This window comes from Rana temporaria, chromosome 2 (assembly GCF_905171775.1).
Source record: "Rana temporaria chromosome 2, aRanTem1.1, whole genome shotgun sequence".
NCBI classification, from domain to species: domain Eukaryota; kingdom Metazoa; phylum Chordata; class Amphibia; order Anura; family Ranidae; genus Rana; species Rana temporaria.
In genome coordinates, this window is record NC_053490.1 from 59802691 (window position 1) to 59820225 (window position 17535).

At 44.2% G+C, this 17535-nt stretch overlaps 1 protein-coding gene across 1 annotated transcript in view; it reads left to right on the plus strand.

Moving 5' to 3' along the window:
- The window catches only part of AASDHPPT (aminoadipate-semialdehyde dehydrogenase-phosphopantetheinyl transferase), a 59807-nt gene extending 45210 nt beyond the window's left edge, over nucleotides 1-14597 (plus strand). Inside the window, exons 5-6 of the mRNA XM_040340242.1 lie at nucleotides 4035-4112; nucleotides 13961-14597. Of these exons, the coding sequence (XP_040196176.1) occupies nucleotides 4035-4112; nucleotides 13961-14122 (240 nt within the window). The 3' untranslated portion in view covers nucleotides 14123-14597. The remainder of the gene's footprint in view (nucleotides 1-4034; nucleotides 4113-13960) is intronic.
- Nucleotides 14598-17535: the final 2938 nt, after the last annotated feature.

A 17535-nucleotide genomic window follows, 5' to 3' on the forward strand; every position in this document is an offset into this window, starting at 1 on the left:
GGAGGTTCTTAAAGGGCAGTAAATACCAGTGAGTGTTATATATGGAGTTCAGGGATGCACTATGCACAGAGTGCAGTTTCAGGGGTGCTCTATGCACACGATGCAGAGTTCAGAGTTCAGGAGTGGGCTACATACAGAGTTTCGAGATGTGTTGTGTACAGAGTTCAGTTTTAGGGGTGCCCTATGCACACAGTGCAGAGTTTAGAGGTGCTCTACATACAGGACAGAGTTTGGAGATGTACTGTGTACAGAGTGCAGGGTTGAAGAGTGCACTACATACAGAGTGTAGGGTTTAGGGGTGTGCTATGTAGAGTGCAGCTCACTTTCACAGGCTGTCCACATCTCACTTCCACCCCTCTTCAGCTCTGAACTCTGCACCACTCTCCACCATCCCCCACTTCTGCATAAAACTCCCTCCATGGCCCTGTCCCCCCCCCCCCCCCCCCCAAAAAAAAGCTTTCTCACATCTCATCTTACCTGCCTGGCTCTAGTACCTTCCAGCAATGTAGTGTTCCACTTCTCTCACTTCCAAGGGAGATCAGTGGTTGGCATCTGTGCACCCAGGCAGGGATCACAGTGCAGTCTACCACGGGATGCCCCTCATCCCACACTGCATCTTCATCTCCCTTGTACCCACCATGTGTGCAGGTCAGGCATGGATCTATAATACCCGTCGAGAGGAAAGCTGTCCTTGTAGACACAGAAGGCTTCTGTTTCCACAATTGACAGTGGTAAGCGGAGGGTGAGAGTCGGAGGTGGCGGAACAAAGTTCTGCCATCTTCCTGCTTATAAAAAGCCCTGGGCGCGAGGGCCATATGAAATGGGTGGCAGCCAAATTCCGCCTGCAGGCCTTGTGTTTGACACATGCGCTGTAGGCAAAGTGAACCATTTGCACTGGGGGGCATAGAGCCTGGATAATTCACAAGGCAACCTAGACAAGAGCCAAGTGATTGTCCTCAAAGTCAACCTGCCTGTCACTTCAGTAGGGAGGATGTACTCAATAGGCAGTTGGTGTTTGATATGGGGCAGACCAGTACAGGCAATGCAAATGGGATGGCTTCTCTGTGCCTTTCCAATGTCGGTCGAAGGGATGAGGGTACCCAGGCTGCTTCCCCATTCTGCCTTAATCCACCGCTGGTGACATTGATGGGGAAAGGGACAGGTGTTAGACAAGTTTGTATTCTCCTAACTTCACAGGACTGATTGAGACAACAAATATAAAACCGACATTTTAGATCTGGAGGGCTGGGAATTTTCTATATGGCCATATTATTAACCACTTCCTTACTGGGCACTTAAACCCCCTTCCTGTCCAGAGGACTTTTTGCGATTCGGCACTGCGTCGCTTTAACTGACAATTGCGCGGTCGTGCGACGTGGCTCCCAAACAAAATTGACGTCCTTTTTTTCCCACAAATAGAGCTTTCTTTTGGTGGTATTTGATCACCTCTGCGGTTTTTATTTTTTGCGCTATAAACAAAAATAGAGCGACAATTTTTAAAAAAAATATTTTTTTTTTAATTGTTGCTGTAATAAATGGCTCAATTTTTAAAAAAAAAAAAACATTTTTTATCCTCAGTCTAGGCCGATACATATTCTACATATTTTTAGTAAAAAAAAAAAAAAATCGCAATAAGCGACTGGTTTGCGCAAAAGTTATAGCGCCTACAAAATAAGGGACAGAATTATTTTTTTTTTATTATTTTTTTTTTTTTACTATTAATGGCGGTGATCTGCGAGTTTTATTGGGACTGCGACGTTATGGCGGACACTTTGACACATTTTTGGCGCCATTCACATTTATACTGCAATCAGTGCTATAAATATGCACTAATTACTGTATAAATGTGACTGGCAGGGAAGGGGTTAACACTAGGGGGTGAGGAAGGGGTTAAATGTGTGTTCCCTAATTAGTGTTCTAACTGTGGGGGAGGGGGGGTGACTGGGGGGGTGACCGATCTGTGTCTCTATGTACAAGAGACACAGATCCGTCTCCTCTCTACCTGACAGCACCGCTGTCTGTGAGAGCCGGGAATGAGAAATGATCTCATATGTAAACATATGAGATCATCTCTCATTGGCCGCACAGATCGCCTAGGAAACGGCCGCTCCGATTGGCCGTTCACGGCGATCTGTGACTGGCTGTGTCCAAGGGACACGGCCAGCACAGCAGTTCCCCGCCGCGCGCTCGGGAGCGCGCGCGGGGAACGCGGAAATGAGCTGCCGTCAATTGACGGCGGCTCAGAGATTTAGAACCACCCTGCGGCCTTCAATAGTCGTACGGCCGTAGGGAAGTGGTTAAAGTGATGGTCTCCCAGCAGATCTAAGCATTATTCTGTGTTTTATTTATGTTCTGCTTTCACCATCTTTCCAAGTGAATCATTTTGTCTGTTAATAATTCATATAGGAATTCCTGCATGGTAGCTGTGCATATCGATCTTCGAACTTTAATCTTTTTGTTGGTTTTTCAAGTATATATTTTCCTGCGTCAGAATAAGTGATGTATCATTATGTAAACACGCTCTGATGGTCAGAAGTACAGGAGTATGTAAAAAAACACAGTTACCTTTCCTTAGGCAATATTAAGTTAGTGATGAATGCAGAAAGCAAGAAAAAAATGTCATCCATATCTAACTTTTTATAGTAAATATTCTCTGCAAGACCAGACACCTCAATATACATCTATTGGCTCCAGGGCCGGCCTTAGGCATTCAGGCGCCCTGTGCAAGCTAATCCTGTGGCACCCCCCACCCTCCCTCATCTTCACCCCTCACCCCCTGGTCACCTAAACATACACAAAGAGGAAAAAAATATTTGTAACAAATAATTTGTTTTAATTTAACTTTACATCAAACAGCCCCCTGCATCACTGGACCCCTTTACATTACACAGCACCCTGCATCACTGGACCCCTTTACATTACACAGCACCCTGCATCACTGGACCCCTTTACATTACACAGCACCCTGCATCACTGGACCCCTTTACATTACACAGCACCCTGCACCTCTGGACCCCTTTACATTACACAGCACCCTGCACCTCTGGACCCCTTTACATTACACAGCACCCTGCTACACTACACTTTGAAACATTTTTCAATTTTCGAACTTCGATTTTTTTTCGAAATTCGAATTTTTCAATTTTCGAAATTCGGAAATACGAAAATTGAAAAATTCGAAAATTGAAAAATTCGAAAATTGAAAAATTCCAAATTTCGAAAATGATAAATTGAAAAATTTGAAATTTGAAAAATTTGAAATTTGAAAAATTTGAAATTTGAAAAATTTGAAATGTGAAAAATGTGAAACGTGAAAAATTTGAAACTTGAAAAATTCGAAACTTGAAAAATTAAAAAAATTGGAAAATATGAAAATTCGTAAATTTGAATTTTCGGAAAGACAAAAATTCCTAAATAAAAAATTCGGAAGTCCGAAAATTCGTAAATAATTTTTTTTCGGAAGTCCGAAAATTCGTAAATAAAAAAATCGTAAATACGAAAATTCGTAATTAACGAATTTCCGAATTTTTGTAAAAAAAACGAATTAGAAACAGAACGAATTGCACATGTCTAATGCTGACCACTGGGAGGAGGCATTATCAGTTGTTAAGGACGCTGGTGGGTTTTGGCTTCTTAACAACCACCCGCCCATATCCTTAACAACCAATAAATAGCTGGTTGTTAAGGAGCTGGCACATGACGGCATCCTTAATAACCAGCTATTCAGACATCTGCGCTGTATCGCAATGCGTTTTAGAAGCGCTGCATTGTGAACACAAACAGTCCCCTCTTATCAAAGTGAAAGTAATGGGGAGGTTATTCTTGCTCTAAGAAGTAATGGGCCTCTTGTGGGTTCTGCAATCAGACAGGACCTTTACATAAACCGTGGCTAACAGGTTCACTTTAAGAAGTGCCAGCTTTATTTTGCAATAACGGAAGTTGCATCAAAATGCAAATACCATACTGTAGATTTTTGTGATAAGTTGGACTCCAGTGTTCAGGGAACAGTAATTCATTTTGATTGTATTGTATAGGAAATGCTTCTGGATGACAAGCATCATGTTGCTGTTGCCTTGGGGGACACAAATACAAACCGAGAACAGACTTCAAAGGTAAGCTAACATCTGTAAACGTGTGCTGCAAGGTAAAGCTTGTCGCCGTCTTACCAGGGTGTTGATACATTGGCAGCCTTATTTAATATTGCAGTCAAGTGCATTTTACGGGGTGCAAAGTGAGATAACCTATAACTTCCAATCACCTTCTCATCTCAATCTGGTCAGAAAAACGACACTATTGCTGATTGGTTACTTGGATAAAACAAACCTACATTTTTTTAAAACTGTCCACATACCTTGGGGTAGATTCAGGTAGGGAGCACGTATTTGTGTGCTGGCGTAACGTATCCTATTTACGCTACGCCTCCGCAACTTTGACAGGCAAGTGCAGTATTCACAAAGCAAAGTTGCGCCAGCGTAGCGTAAATAGGCCGGCGTAAGCCCGCCTAATTCAAATGTGGAACATGTGGGCGTGTTTTATGTTCATTTATTGTGACCCCACGTAAATGACGCTTTTTACGAATGCTCCAAATTAACCCGCAAAAAGCCTATGCTTTCGACGTGAACGTAAATGACGCACAGCCCTATTCGCGAACGACTTACGCAAACGACGTAATCAACGGAAAATTCTACGCTGGCCCGACGTCCATACTTAACATTGGCTGCGCCTCATATAGCAGGGGTAACTTTACGCTGGAAAAAGCCTAACGTAAACGGCGTGTCTGTACTGCGACGGCCGTGAATAGGCGTATCTAGCTGATTTACATATTCTAGGCGTAAATCAGCGTACACGCCCCTAGCGGCCAGCGTAAATATGCAGTTAAGATACGCCGGCGTAGGAGACTTACGCTGGTCATATCTTAGACAAATTCTGGCGTATCTAAATTCTTTGAATCAGGCGCCAAGATAAGACGCCTCACACCCAGAGATACGACGGCGTATCTGGAGATACGCCGTCGTAGCTCCTACCTGAATCTGGCCCCTTAACTTTTTTTTGTTTTGAATAGAGTAAGGAAGATTCATAACCGCAGTCAACTTTTTATTGGCACCTCTGTTCACACTGGGTATTTTCACTCTTTCTCTCTCTCTTTGTCCTAGTGACCATTGTCACTGAGACAGACTTAAAAGAGAGGTATGGGTGGTTGTTGTTTTTTTTTTTAGAAATCATACTTGCCTAGATGCTGCATCTGTCCCCTGCCAGCTCTAAGACTGACAACTGAGCGATTAAAGACAACTGATCGCTTAAGGGTCACTAAAGGAAAACATTTTTTTAAAAATAACAAACATGTCATACTTACCTCCACTGTGCAGTTCGTTTTGCACAGAGTGGCCCCCCGATCCATGTCTTCTGGGGTCCCTCGGCGGCTGTCTCTGGTCCTCCCCGCAATTAGTAACCACAGTCATGCGAGAGCTCGCATGGTGGTCACAAATTGCGCCGCGTCACTGGATGTGATTGACAGCAGCGCCAGCCAATGGCTGCGCTGCTCTCAATCCATCCGCTCTAGCCAATCAGCGGCCAGGCTGAGCGGCGAAGAGGATATCGGGACCGCGCGGGACTTTCGAGGGGTCAGGTAAGTATAACGGGGGCTCGGGGGGGGGGGGGGGGGCAGCAGCAGATGTTTTTTCACCTTAATGCATAGATTGCATTAAAGCGGAGTTCCGGCCACAAATTTAAAAATAAAAACTTTTTAAATATGAAAACCCCTGTAATACACAAGCTTAATGTATTCTACTACAGTTAGTCTGTAAACCTAAGGTCCGTTTTGTTAGGTTGTTACAGCATTTAGACACTTTATAAAACAGAAATTGACTGGGGCCATCTTAAGTGTGGGCATCATGAAGCCAGACTGTATGACTTCCTGGATTTCAGCCTCGCACATGCTCAGTGCTGTACAAGCAGTGTAATGGTTTCAGATCAGGTTTCAATAGCAACGGGAGTGTCAGAGAAAGTTACCGCCTCTTATCTATGCAAACCTCTCCTCCTCTCCTCCCCTCCCCTCCTCTCCTCCCCTCTCCTCCCCTCCTCCTTCCAGGAACCAGTAAATATAATAAATAATTTGTTCCTGTGCAGATATATCTACATAACAAGATGATATATATCTCTTGTTATATATGTGGTGTGTATACATATACCAGACATGTGCACTGTCAATAAATTCATTTTGTTAGTGCGGTGACATTAGTGCGGTGACATTAGTGCGGTGACGTTAGTGCGGTGACGTTAGTGCGGTGACGTTAGTGCGGTGACGTTAGTGCGGTGACGTTAGTGCGGTGACGTTAGTGCGGTGACGTTAGTGCGGTGACGTTAGTGCGGTGACGTTAGTGCGGTGACGTTAGTGCGGTGACGTTAGTGCGGTGACGTTAGTGCGGTGACGTTAGTGCGGTGACGTTAGTGCGGTGACGTTAGTGCAGTGACGTTAGTGCAGTGATGTTAGTGCAGTGACATCAGTGGGTGACATTAGTGCGGTGATGTTAGTGCGGTGACATCAGTGCGTGACATTAGTGCGGTGACGTTAGTGCGGTGACAACATTATGTGCAGAGTGGGGGGAGGTACAGATGATCAGGCATACAGAGCGTATCTCTGATAGATCTGTATGTGAGTACACTGATCGTAGTACAGCCCCGCTTCCCTGCACTAGACTTGTAACACACAGTGCAGAGCGCGATGTTTCTATGTACAGGGAGGCGGGGCTGTACTACATTCGGTGCTCTCACATACAGATCTATCAGACAGAGTGAGATCCGCTCTGTCTGTCTGATGATCTGTATCTCCGTGCACCATAGACAGACGGCAGGCGGGCGGGTGGTGGAGGGAGGAGGACGGGGGCGGTGCTAGGACGGGTGGAGGAGCTAGGACGGGGGAGGAGTTGGAGAGGGAGAAGAGGAAGGACACCACCTCTATGGGCGGCACTGCCCTCCCTCCCTCCCCCCGAGATGTTCATCCACGGCTGCGATGTTCAGCCCAGCCTCCTGGGATTGATGAAACACATATCCCAGGAGGCATAGCAGCGCTGGATGCGGCGGGGGGGGGGGGGCATTCCGCTGCGGCGGGGAAATAAGAGACTCACGGATAAAAATGTGAGTTTTTAAAAGACAAAAAAAAACCATCCCAAATGTATTTAACCACTTCCAGACCTGCGCACGACGATGTACGTCCTATTTTTAAAGATGGATATCTCGGTAACGGCAGCAGCTGCTGTCACAACCGAGGTATCCATTTTTAGTGTGCGCGGTCTGGAATCCGATAATGGCGGTCTCCGCGGCGGATTCACCGCGAGATCGCCGTTATCGGTGGCGGGAGAGGGGCCCCTCGCCGCTCTCCCGCGCCCTCCGCCGCTTACCGGAGCCGTCGGTAGCGGCGGAGGCGATCGGATGCTGTCGGCTGGTGAGCGGGGACGAGACTGAAGGAAAAATCTCCTTCGCCCGTCCCCATAGCTCGGCTGGGCGGAAGTGACGTCAAAACGTCAGTCCCGCCCAGCCTCTTAAAGAGACAAATTTTTTTTTTGGTCATTTGAAAAAATGACATTTTTTTTATTTTTTTTATTTAAGCCCAAATATGAGATCTGAGGTCTTTTTGACCCCAGATCTCATATTTAAGAGGACCTGTCATGCTTTTTTCTATTACAAGGGATGTTTACATTCCTTGTAATAGGAATAAAAGTGATCAAATTATTATTTTTATTTTTTTTCAGTGTAAAAAATAATAAAATAAATAAAAATAAATAAGAAAACAAAAAAAAAATTTTTTTAAAGCGCCCCGTCCCGACGAGCTCGCGTGCAGAAGCAAACGCGAGTAGCGCCCGCATATGAAAACGGTGTTCAAATCACACAAGTGAGGTATCGCCGCGATCGTTAGAGCGAGAGCAATAATTATAGCCCTTGAGCTACTCTGTAGCTCAAAAAATGCAATCTCTAGAATTTTTTAAACATCGCCTATCGAGATTTTTAAGGGTAAAAGTTTGACGCCATGCCACGAGCGGGCGCAATTTTTAAGCGTGACATGTTGGGCATCATTTTACTCGGCGTAACATTATCTTTCAAAATATATAAAAAAATTGGGCCAAATTTATTGTTGTCTTATTTTTTAATTCAAAAAAGTAAATTTTTTCCCAAAAAAGTGCGCTTGTAAGACCGCTGCGCAAATACGGTGTGACAAAAAGTATTGGAATGACCACTATTTTATTCTCTAGGGTGTTAGAAAAAAATATATATAATGTTTGGGGGTTTTAAGTAATTTTCTAGCAGAAAAAACTGTTTTAGTCTTGCAAACACCGAATCTGAAAAACACCTAAGGTCTGGAAGTGGTTAAGGGGGCAGTGTAAAAACGAATGCAAAGAAGTTGTAAAATAGGGTGGAACTCCGCTTTAAGGTGACATTTTTTTTCCCTTTACAACTCCTTTAGTTCTCAGTGCTCTGTGAACAGAGAGCTGGTCTTTCACTGCTGATTGCTTTGCACTCCTGTGATCCACAAAATAAGTACAGCCAAAGCTGACTTGACTGTACTTCTCCTTTAAAGGGAAATCGAACATTTTACACAGAAGTGAGGGGACATATTCTAATGTGGACACCTGTTCCAGTGCCAACTGTCTAAGTTTTTCCCTCAGAGGGGGAGGGAAATAACATTTGAGGACTTTCCTATTTAAAAAAAAAAAAAAAGCACACATGTGTTTTAAAATTTTCCACCATAAGGAGGCAGCACAGTGGTTAAGTGGTTAGCACATCTGCCTGGCGGCACTAGAGTTGTTGGTTCGAAATCCAACTATCATGCTACCTGCCTGGAGTTTGAATGTTCTCCTGTGCTTGTGTGGGTTTCCCCTGGGTGCTCCGGTTTCCTCCCACACTCCAAAGACATGCTGGTATGCTAATTGGCTCTTGGATAAATTTGCCCTAGTATGTGTGTGTATGAATGTGAGTTAGGGATTTTGGATTGTAAGCTCCTTAATCACTTCCTTACTGGGCACTTAAACCCCCTTCCTGCCCAGACCAATTTTCAGCTTTCAGCGCTGACGCACTTTGAATGACAATTGCACGGTCATACAACACTGTACCCAAATTATATTTTTATCATTTTTTTTCCCACAAATGGAGCTTTCTTTTGGTGGTATTTGATAGAGGTCGACCGATATATCGGCCGGCCGACATTCGGCCATTATGGAGAAATCGGCATCGGTCGATTTTTATCCAAATTAGGCCGATATTTAACAATGCCCGCTAGTGGTGCAACGGATCACCGTTGATCCGTGATCCGAAGGTCACCCCCTTCGGATCAGCACACTGCAGACCGCGGACTGCCGCCGCAGCCATAGCATTAGGAAAGGCCGCGGCTTCGGTCTAGCTCTGGAGCCGTGGCCATCTTGGTACACCCAGCGGCGGCCCTCCTCTCTGTTTACACCCACAGAGGAGGAGGAGCCTGCGCTCGAGGGACACACACACCGCTGTCTGAGGTCTGTAAGGGGGGGTGTCTGCACTACTGGGGGGTGTCTGCACTACTGGGGGGTGTCTGTACTGAGGGGGGGGTTGTCTGTACCGAGGGGGGTGACACCATTTTTTTTTTTTTTGCACCAGTGCCACCTGCCAGTGCTAACTATTGCCATCCAGTGCCACGTGCCAACCAGTGCTATCTGCCAATCCGTGCCACCTGCCAATGCTAACTAGTGCAATCCAGTGCCACCTGCCAGTGCCATCCAATGCCACCTGCCAGTGCCAATAAGTGCCACCTGCCAATAAGTGCCAACCAGTACCACTTGCCAGTGCCACCTGCCAATCAGTGCCAGTGCCACCTATCAAAAAAAAAAATCGGCCTAAAATATTTGCCGCACAAATCGGCATCATATATCTGCCATCGGCCGCCCTGATTTCTAAATATTGCCTTCGGCCAGAGAAAAACACATATCGGTCGACCCCTATTTGATCACCTCTGTGGGGTTTTTTTTGTTTTGTTTTTTGCGCTATAAACAAAAAAAGAGCGACAATTTTGAAAAAAAAAACACAATATTTTGTACTTAAAAAAAATAAAATAAAAAAAAAAAGCAGATTTTTTTCAGTTTAGGCCGATATGTATTCTTCTACATATTTTTGGTAAAACAATTGCAATAAGCGTATATTGATTGGTTTGCGCAAAAGTTATAGCGCCTACAAAATAGGGGATAGATTTATGACATTTTATTTTTTACTAATAATGGCGGCGATCTGCGATTTTTGTCAGGCCTGCGATATTGCGGCAGACATATCAGACACTTTTGACACTATTTTGGGACCATTCACATTTATACAGCGAACAGTGCTATAAATATGCACTGATTACTGTATAAATGTGACTGGCAGGGAAGGGGTTAACACTAGAGGGCGAGGAAGGGGTTAAATTTGTTCCCTAGGGAGTGATTCTTACTGTGGGGGGAGGGGACTGACTGGGGGAGGTGACCGATCTGTGTTCCTATGTAGAAGGGACACATCGGTCTTCTCTCTCCCTGACAGGACATGGAGCTCTGTGTTTATAACCCAATTTCGAGTGCGCGTGTAAGTGTGGTGGTTTTTGTGGGAGGGGGGTTGGCGTACTAAGCGCAGGCTTACCTCGCATAGCACACCCACCGGGAGCCGGGCTGAGACCACCAAACTCAATTTACATGTGGCCGAGACCGGGATCCGAACCCCTAGCTGCAGAGGTGAATGGCTTATCAGCGCAGTGCCAATCGCGTTGAGCCACCGCAGCTCCCTTTTTTCCTTCTATCACAGGTTCCCCTTTGGGGAATCTAAAAGGGGGGGCAGCAGCCTTTTTCATACAAACATCTTAAGCGCAGGACATATACATTTTTCATAATAAGGCTTACCTGTAGGTACAGTAACTATCTCCCAAACATGCACTGTTTAGAAGGCATTTACTTTAGTAGCGCCAGTGACGTCACCCGGTGCATGTGCGTGCCGTCCATTGAGAGAGCTATGCCGCGACCGTGACTCCCGCGTGGGTCATACATTCAAACAGCTGGAGCACACAAACGCAAAAGGAAGACCGGGTGAAGATGGGAGCCCTGTTCTTTTTTTTTTTTGGGGGGGGGGGAGTGGAAACCCTCTTTAGAGGGTTCCAGCTCCCACTTCTTCCCTGGGCACCGCAGCGTCGAAAGGAATTTCACCACTCCCTCTCGACAATCATCTGGGACACGTCACAGGTCCCAGATGATTGCTCGGCCAGTCACGTGCCCGGAAGTGAAGCCATAGCCGGAGCGCCCACAGTGACAATGCCGGCGTCGCGGAGAGGAGGGGGAGACGAGCGGGGCTTTGTTCCCCTACATCGCTGGACCCTGGACAGGTAAGTGTCCGATTTATTAAAAGTCAGCAGCTGCAGTATTTGTAGCTGCTGACATTTAATATTTTTTTTTTTGTAGGAACTCCAATTCAACTTGCAGAGAGAATTTTTTATTTTTTTAATGCAGTTTACTAACGCTTAAAAGTGTATTCAAGGCAAAATTTAAAAGTGCATATTTTATACATCTCTGCAATTACATTCACATTCCCTTATGTTTTATCCATGTAACATGCTGCAAATGCAGAAATATAAGTGTTTATGTCCTATAAATATCAGGCAAAATCAAATGGTTGCATTTTTAAAAGAAAGCAAGCAAAACCCTTTCAGTGGTATAGCTATAGTTCATTGTTATGCCTCGTACACACAAGCGTTTTTTCCGATGGGAACACTGCTATGAGAGCTTTTCAGCGGGCATCCCGGCCGTGTGTATGCTCCATCGCAGTTTTTCCGACGGGAAAACTGCCAGACAAAAAAAGAGATCAGGATCTCTTTTTTTTTCCATCAGGCCAAAAATCAGAGCGGGAAAACCGTTTTTGTGTGGTTTTCCGACGGGCAGAAAACCATGCATGCTCAGAATCAAGTTATGAGACGGGAGCGCTCTTTCTTGTAAGACTAGCGTTCGTAATGGAGATAGCACATTCATCACGCTGTAACAGACTGAAAAGCACGAAGACTGAAAAGCGCATATCGTCTCTCACCAAACTTTTACTAACTCGAGGATCAGCAAAAGCAACCCTGAGGGTGGCGCTGTTGGAATGGAACTTCCCCTTTATAGTTCCATCGTACGTGTTGTACGTCACCGCACTTTGGACGGGTGGAATTTTGTCTGAGCGTGTGTATGCAAGGCAGGCTGAGAGGAATTCTGTCTGGAAAACCGTCGGTTTTTTATCCGACTGAAAACCCGCTTGTGTGTACGAGGTATTCGTTTTTACATGCACTTTAATTGTAAGTGGTGTGGGATCTGTGTTAAGCTCAGGAATGGAAAGACAAACTACAGAAATGTTGCCATGTAAAACGGCTCTCATTTTGTATATTTTACCTGTATGTATGCCAAAAGTAAAAAAAAAATCAATAATTTGCAGAGCTGTGTGAATCTATATAACTTACTGACCTAACCCATAGATAAATTCCTATATAAGTGTCAACAATGAATATGCAATACACCATGCAACACATATATTCCTACAAAAGTGCAAAAAAATGTGTGTGTGTGTGTGTGTATGTGTGTATGTGTGTGTGTATGTGTGTGTGTATGTGTGTGTGTGTGTGTGTGTGTGTGTATATATATATATATATATATATATATATATATATATATATATATATATATATATGTATATATATATATATATATATATATATATATATATATATATATATATATATATATATATATATATATATATATATATATATATATATATATATATATATATATATATATATATATATATATATATATATATTAAATAAGAAAAATAAAATACATTTATGTTGAGCAAGTTCACAGTAAAAGAGATCAAAATGTTAACCAATAAATGCAGAGTGCATGGAAAAATATTGAACCCTATTGCACATAAAACATAACAAATATGCAACGGGGGAAAAATAATGTCCTGTGTATCTGCCTGGGGTTCAGCTTTAAAGGGGCACATTGCCAAAACCCCCTAACCTTTTTTGGGGATTTTGATATTTTTTTTTGATCTAGTCCTGGTGACATCTTACAAAAAAAAACACAGGGGCCCGGATTCACAAAGCACTTGCGCCGACGTATCTCGAGATACGCAGCGTAAGTGCAAATATGCGCAGTCGTATCTGTGCACCGTGCCCACAAAACTAAGATACGCCTGAAAATAGGCTGCATCCGACCGAAATAACTTTCCTACGCCCGCGTAGTGGGCACATATTTACGCTGGACGTATTTGGCGCTCCCATTGATTTTCTATTCACATATACAAATGAGGGTGATACGCCGATTCACGAACGTACGTCCGTCCGACGCAGTGCGCGTAAAGTCATACGTCCGGCGTAAAGTTATGCCACATAAAGGAGGTGTAACTCAGCAGCATCCATGCAAAGGGCTGCACCAGGTATTTTACGTAGTTTACGTAGGACGTGAATATGACAAGGCGTTGGTTACGTTCACGCCGTAGGCAGTGATCCGACGTATCTTAGGCAGTTGTTCCGACGTGATTGTAAGCATGCGCACTGAGATGTGACCACAGGACGGCGCATGCGCAGTTGGCGATACGTATCTGTCTGGCGCTCGGCCCATCATTTGCATGGGGTCACGCCTCATTAGCATGGCTCACGCGCACTTCCACTTACGCCGACTTGCGCCTTGGGTACCCAGCGCAGATTTGGAAGCACTGGCTTTGTGAATTCAGTGCTTGCCTCTCTGTGCTGCGTCAGCGTAGCGTAAAGGAGATACGCTACGACGGCATAAATATGCGCCAGTGTCTGTGAATCCGGGCCAGGAAGATCAGATTCTAACCGAAACGGCTCATTTTAAATATGAATACGATTTGTTTTTTGCAATTAAGCTGCCTACAAAGTGGTTGATATTTTGTCATTGTACTGTTTTTTTTTTCTGTTTATAACCAGAATGTAAAGAGATCAGTTGCGCCATTTACAGTTCTCACCTACAAAGACCTGATGGCCTCAGCTGTTCCACTGTCTGATGAAGACCCCAGCTATTGGGATAGCTTTACTTCCAAACAGGAGATTCCCCAACGCCAAAGTGCCAAGCCATCATCAAAGTCATGACAGAAGCCTGCAACCTTGCTGGATTTTTGGAGCTTGCTTATGAAGATTAGAAAAAAAGAGACTGTTGTTTTGGTGCATTTTCCTGAATGTCTCCCTAAATAATAATTGTTGGTAATGAACTGTCACAATGTCGACCTGAAATGCATAAAAATGTAAAGTGACAAGAAAGAACAAAGATTGGGGGGAAATATTACAAAAACATGCAGCTTTGAGGGAGGTTTCTTTTCTAGGTTGTCCCTGATGCAAATAATTATTTCTGGTTTAGTGCGACCTGCTCTGTTGGTGATAAAGTGGCAGGTTTTAATTTTAGGTGAAATAAAGTAAAATAACCGATTTGGATCTTCTATAAATGAATTGTGCACATATATTTATTTGCAGAAGCTTAGTGTATGCCACACTTCTCCACGAGTGTGATGTCATAATGTACACATGTAACCCCACCCACGTCTTCATAAATATGTGCTTTTGTATTGTCTTGAGTAGGCAAGTGTATGTCCTATACAGACATTCCTGGTGCGACTTTTATCTAAGGGGTATAGTGGGGATCAAATACAGAAAAGCTGATTAACTGCTCCTCTTTTTCTTGAAACTAGGTAGCTGGAGCTGTCTGCTCACACATGACATTGCACTTGTCATATGATGTGGACAAAATCATCATAGCCACCAGAAGGTGGAGTGATAAGATATTGGATCTACTTTTGGTCCTGGGGCAGTAAGATTTAGGTTAACATTTGAATATATTGCGTAACTGCTTAACCACTTGGAGCCCAGGCCACTGCACTATGACGACCACAAGGTGGCTCTACAATGCCGGAAGGACGTCTATTGTCGTCCTCGGCTCCTCCGGCCACTGGGGGGCGCGTGAGCGCCGCGTCACTCAGGTGCGGATGCGCATTCCTGGCGGCCGCGATGTCCTCCAGGTGCCCGCAATCGGCCGTTACACAGCCAAGGACATGGATCTGTGTGTGTAAACACACAGATCCACGTCCTGTCAGGGAGAGAGGAGACCGATCTGTGTCCCTTGTACATAGGGGACACAGATCGGTCACCTCCTCCAGTAAGTCCCCTCCTCCCACAGTAAGGCCTCGTACAGACCATCGAACATGTCCGCTCTGAGATTTCGGTCTGATGGCTGTACACACCATCAAACCGAAATCCCCGCGGACAGACAGCGTGGTGACGTGGCGGCTAGCCTGTACACACGATCGGATCTGTCCCCTGAAACTGGTCTGCGGACCAGTTTCAGGGGACATGTCCGGTCGTGTGTACGAGGCCTTAGAATCACTTCTAGGGAACACATTTAACCCCTTCCTCACCCCTCTAGTGTTAACCCATTCCCTGCCAGTCACATTTATACAGTAATGAGTGCATATTTATAGCACTGATCGCAGTATAAATGTAAATGGTCGCGAAAATGTGTCCGCCATAATGTTTGCAGTCCCAATAAAATCACAGATAGCTGCCATTACTAGTAAAAAAATTAAATAAAACAAAATGTCATAATTCTGTCCCCTATAACTTTTGCGCAAACCAATCACTATACACTTATTGCGTTTTTTTTTTTTTTTTTTACCAAAAATATGTAGAAGAATACGTATCGGCCTAAACTAAGAAAAAAAATTGTTTTTAAAAAAAAAAATGGGATAATTTATAATAGCAAAAAGTAAAAAATATTGTGTGTTTTTTTTTCAAAATTGTCACTTTTTTTGTTTATAGCACAAAAAATTAAAACTGCAGAGATGATCAATTACCACCAAAAGAAAGCTCTATTTGTGGGGAAAAAAGGACGTCAATTTTGTTTGGGAACCACGTCGCACGACCGCGCAATTGTCAGTTAAAGCGACGCAGTGCCGAAAGCTGAAATTTCGCCTGGGCAGGAAGAGGGTATATGTGCCCAGTAAGCAAGTGGTTAACCCCTGGACCATATTGCTGGTCAAAGACCAGAGCACTTTTTGCGATTCGGCACTGCGTCGCTTTAACTGACAATTGCGCGGTCGTGCGACGTGGCTCCCTAACAAAATTGGCGTCCTTTTTTCCCCACAAATAGAGCTTTCTTTAGGTGGTATTTGATCACCTCTGCCGTTTTTAGTTTTTGTGCTATAAGAAAAAATAGAGCGATTATTTTGAAAAAAAAATTATCGTGACTGCGATATGGCGGACACATCGGACACATTTTTGGGACCATTGTCATTTTTACAGCGATCAGTGCTATAAAAATGCACTGATTACTGTAAAAATGACACTGGCAGTGAATGGGTTAACCACTAGGTGGCGCTGTAGGGGTTAAGTGTTCCCTAAGGAGTGATTCTTGCTGTAGGTGGGCGTGGCTTGCTGTGACACGTCACTGATCGTGTGTCGGTTGACAGGGAACACGATCAGTGACTGTCACAAGGCAGAACGGGGTTTACACTAACATCTCTCCGTGAGATGATCGCGGGTATGCCTGCTGCGATCGAGTCTGCGGGACCTGTGGGCGCACTCACAGAGATCGCGGCCCGCGATCAACCGCTTCTTAAAGGGGACGTACAGGTACATCAGTCTGCGTGCCTGTGCCATGCTGCAGACGTATATCTGTGTGCGCATGTTTAGATGCGATTAGGTGTGCCATGTGTTTTTTTTTTTTTTCTGCCTGTAAACACCTCTGTGTGCATGGGCACAAAGGCCAACATAGATGTGCTTTTACAGACTCCAACCCCCCCCAAAAAAAAGCCAAATGCCTGTAAGAGCAGTGTTTTTTTTTAACCCCAGTGTCTTTCTGGATCAAACAAAACTGGAGCAAAAATAAAATCACTTTCAGATTTGCAGATTAGCTGTATATATCTATTCACATAATTTTTTTTTATTATAATTATATGTAGAAAATGTGAGGAAGTCATTTTATGCTGACATACGAGTTGGCATTGTTAAAAGTTTTAAATCATTGACGATGTAAATAAATGTGTTTTCCATGTAGAGTTTCCTGTTATTGTGTTCCTTTGATGTGTGTATGTTCAGGATGAATGAAGTCTGTGCATATGTCCTTAAAGTGGATGTAAACCCTCCATACACCCAGTGACGTGAACAGCCTCAGATGATACACAGGTTTTATATGTATATCTGCTGTCTTCACATTTATATACTGTTTAGAAAGTTCAGATCATTTTAGGAAATTCTTCTCTTCCTGTTTAACACAGAGTGTGATGTCTGGGCATACAGCCAAAATAGCTAACATTGCTGATTGGAGGAAAGGCACACACCCCCTCTCATCATAGGCAGAGACTCTCACAGCTCCCTGCTAATCTATTTTAGCAACCTCCCCTGACCGAAATTTCAGGCTGTTTTTGTCTAAAGTGTCCGAGAATTTGTCAGGAGTTACCAGGCTGATAACAGAGGAATGGTTCAGGAGAGAGCCACGGGACTTGGCTCTTTGAAGA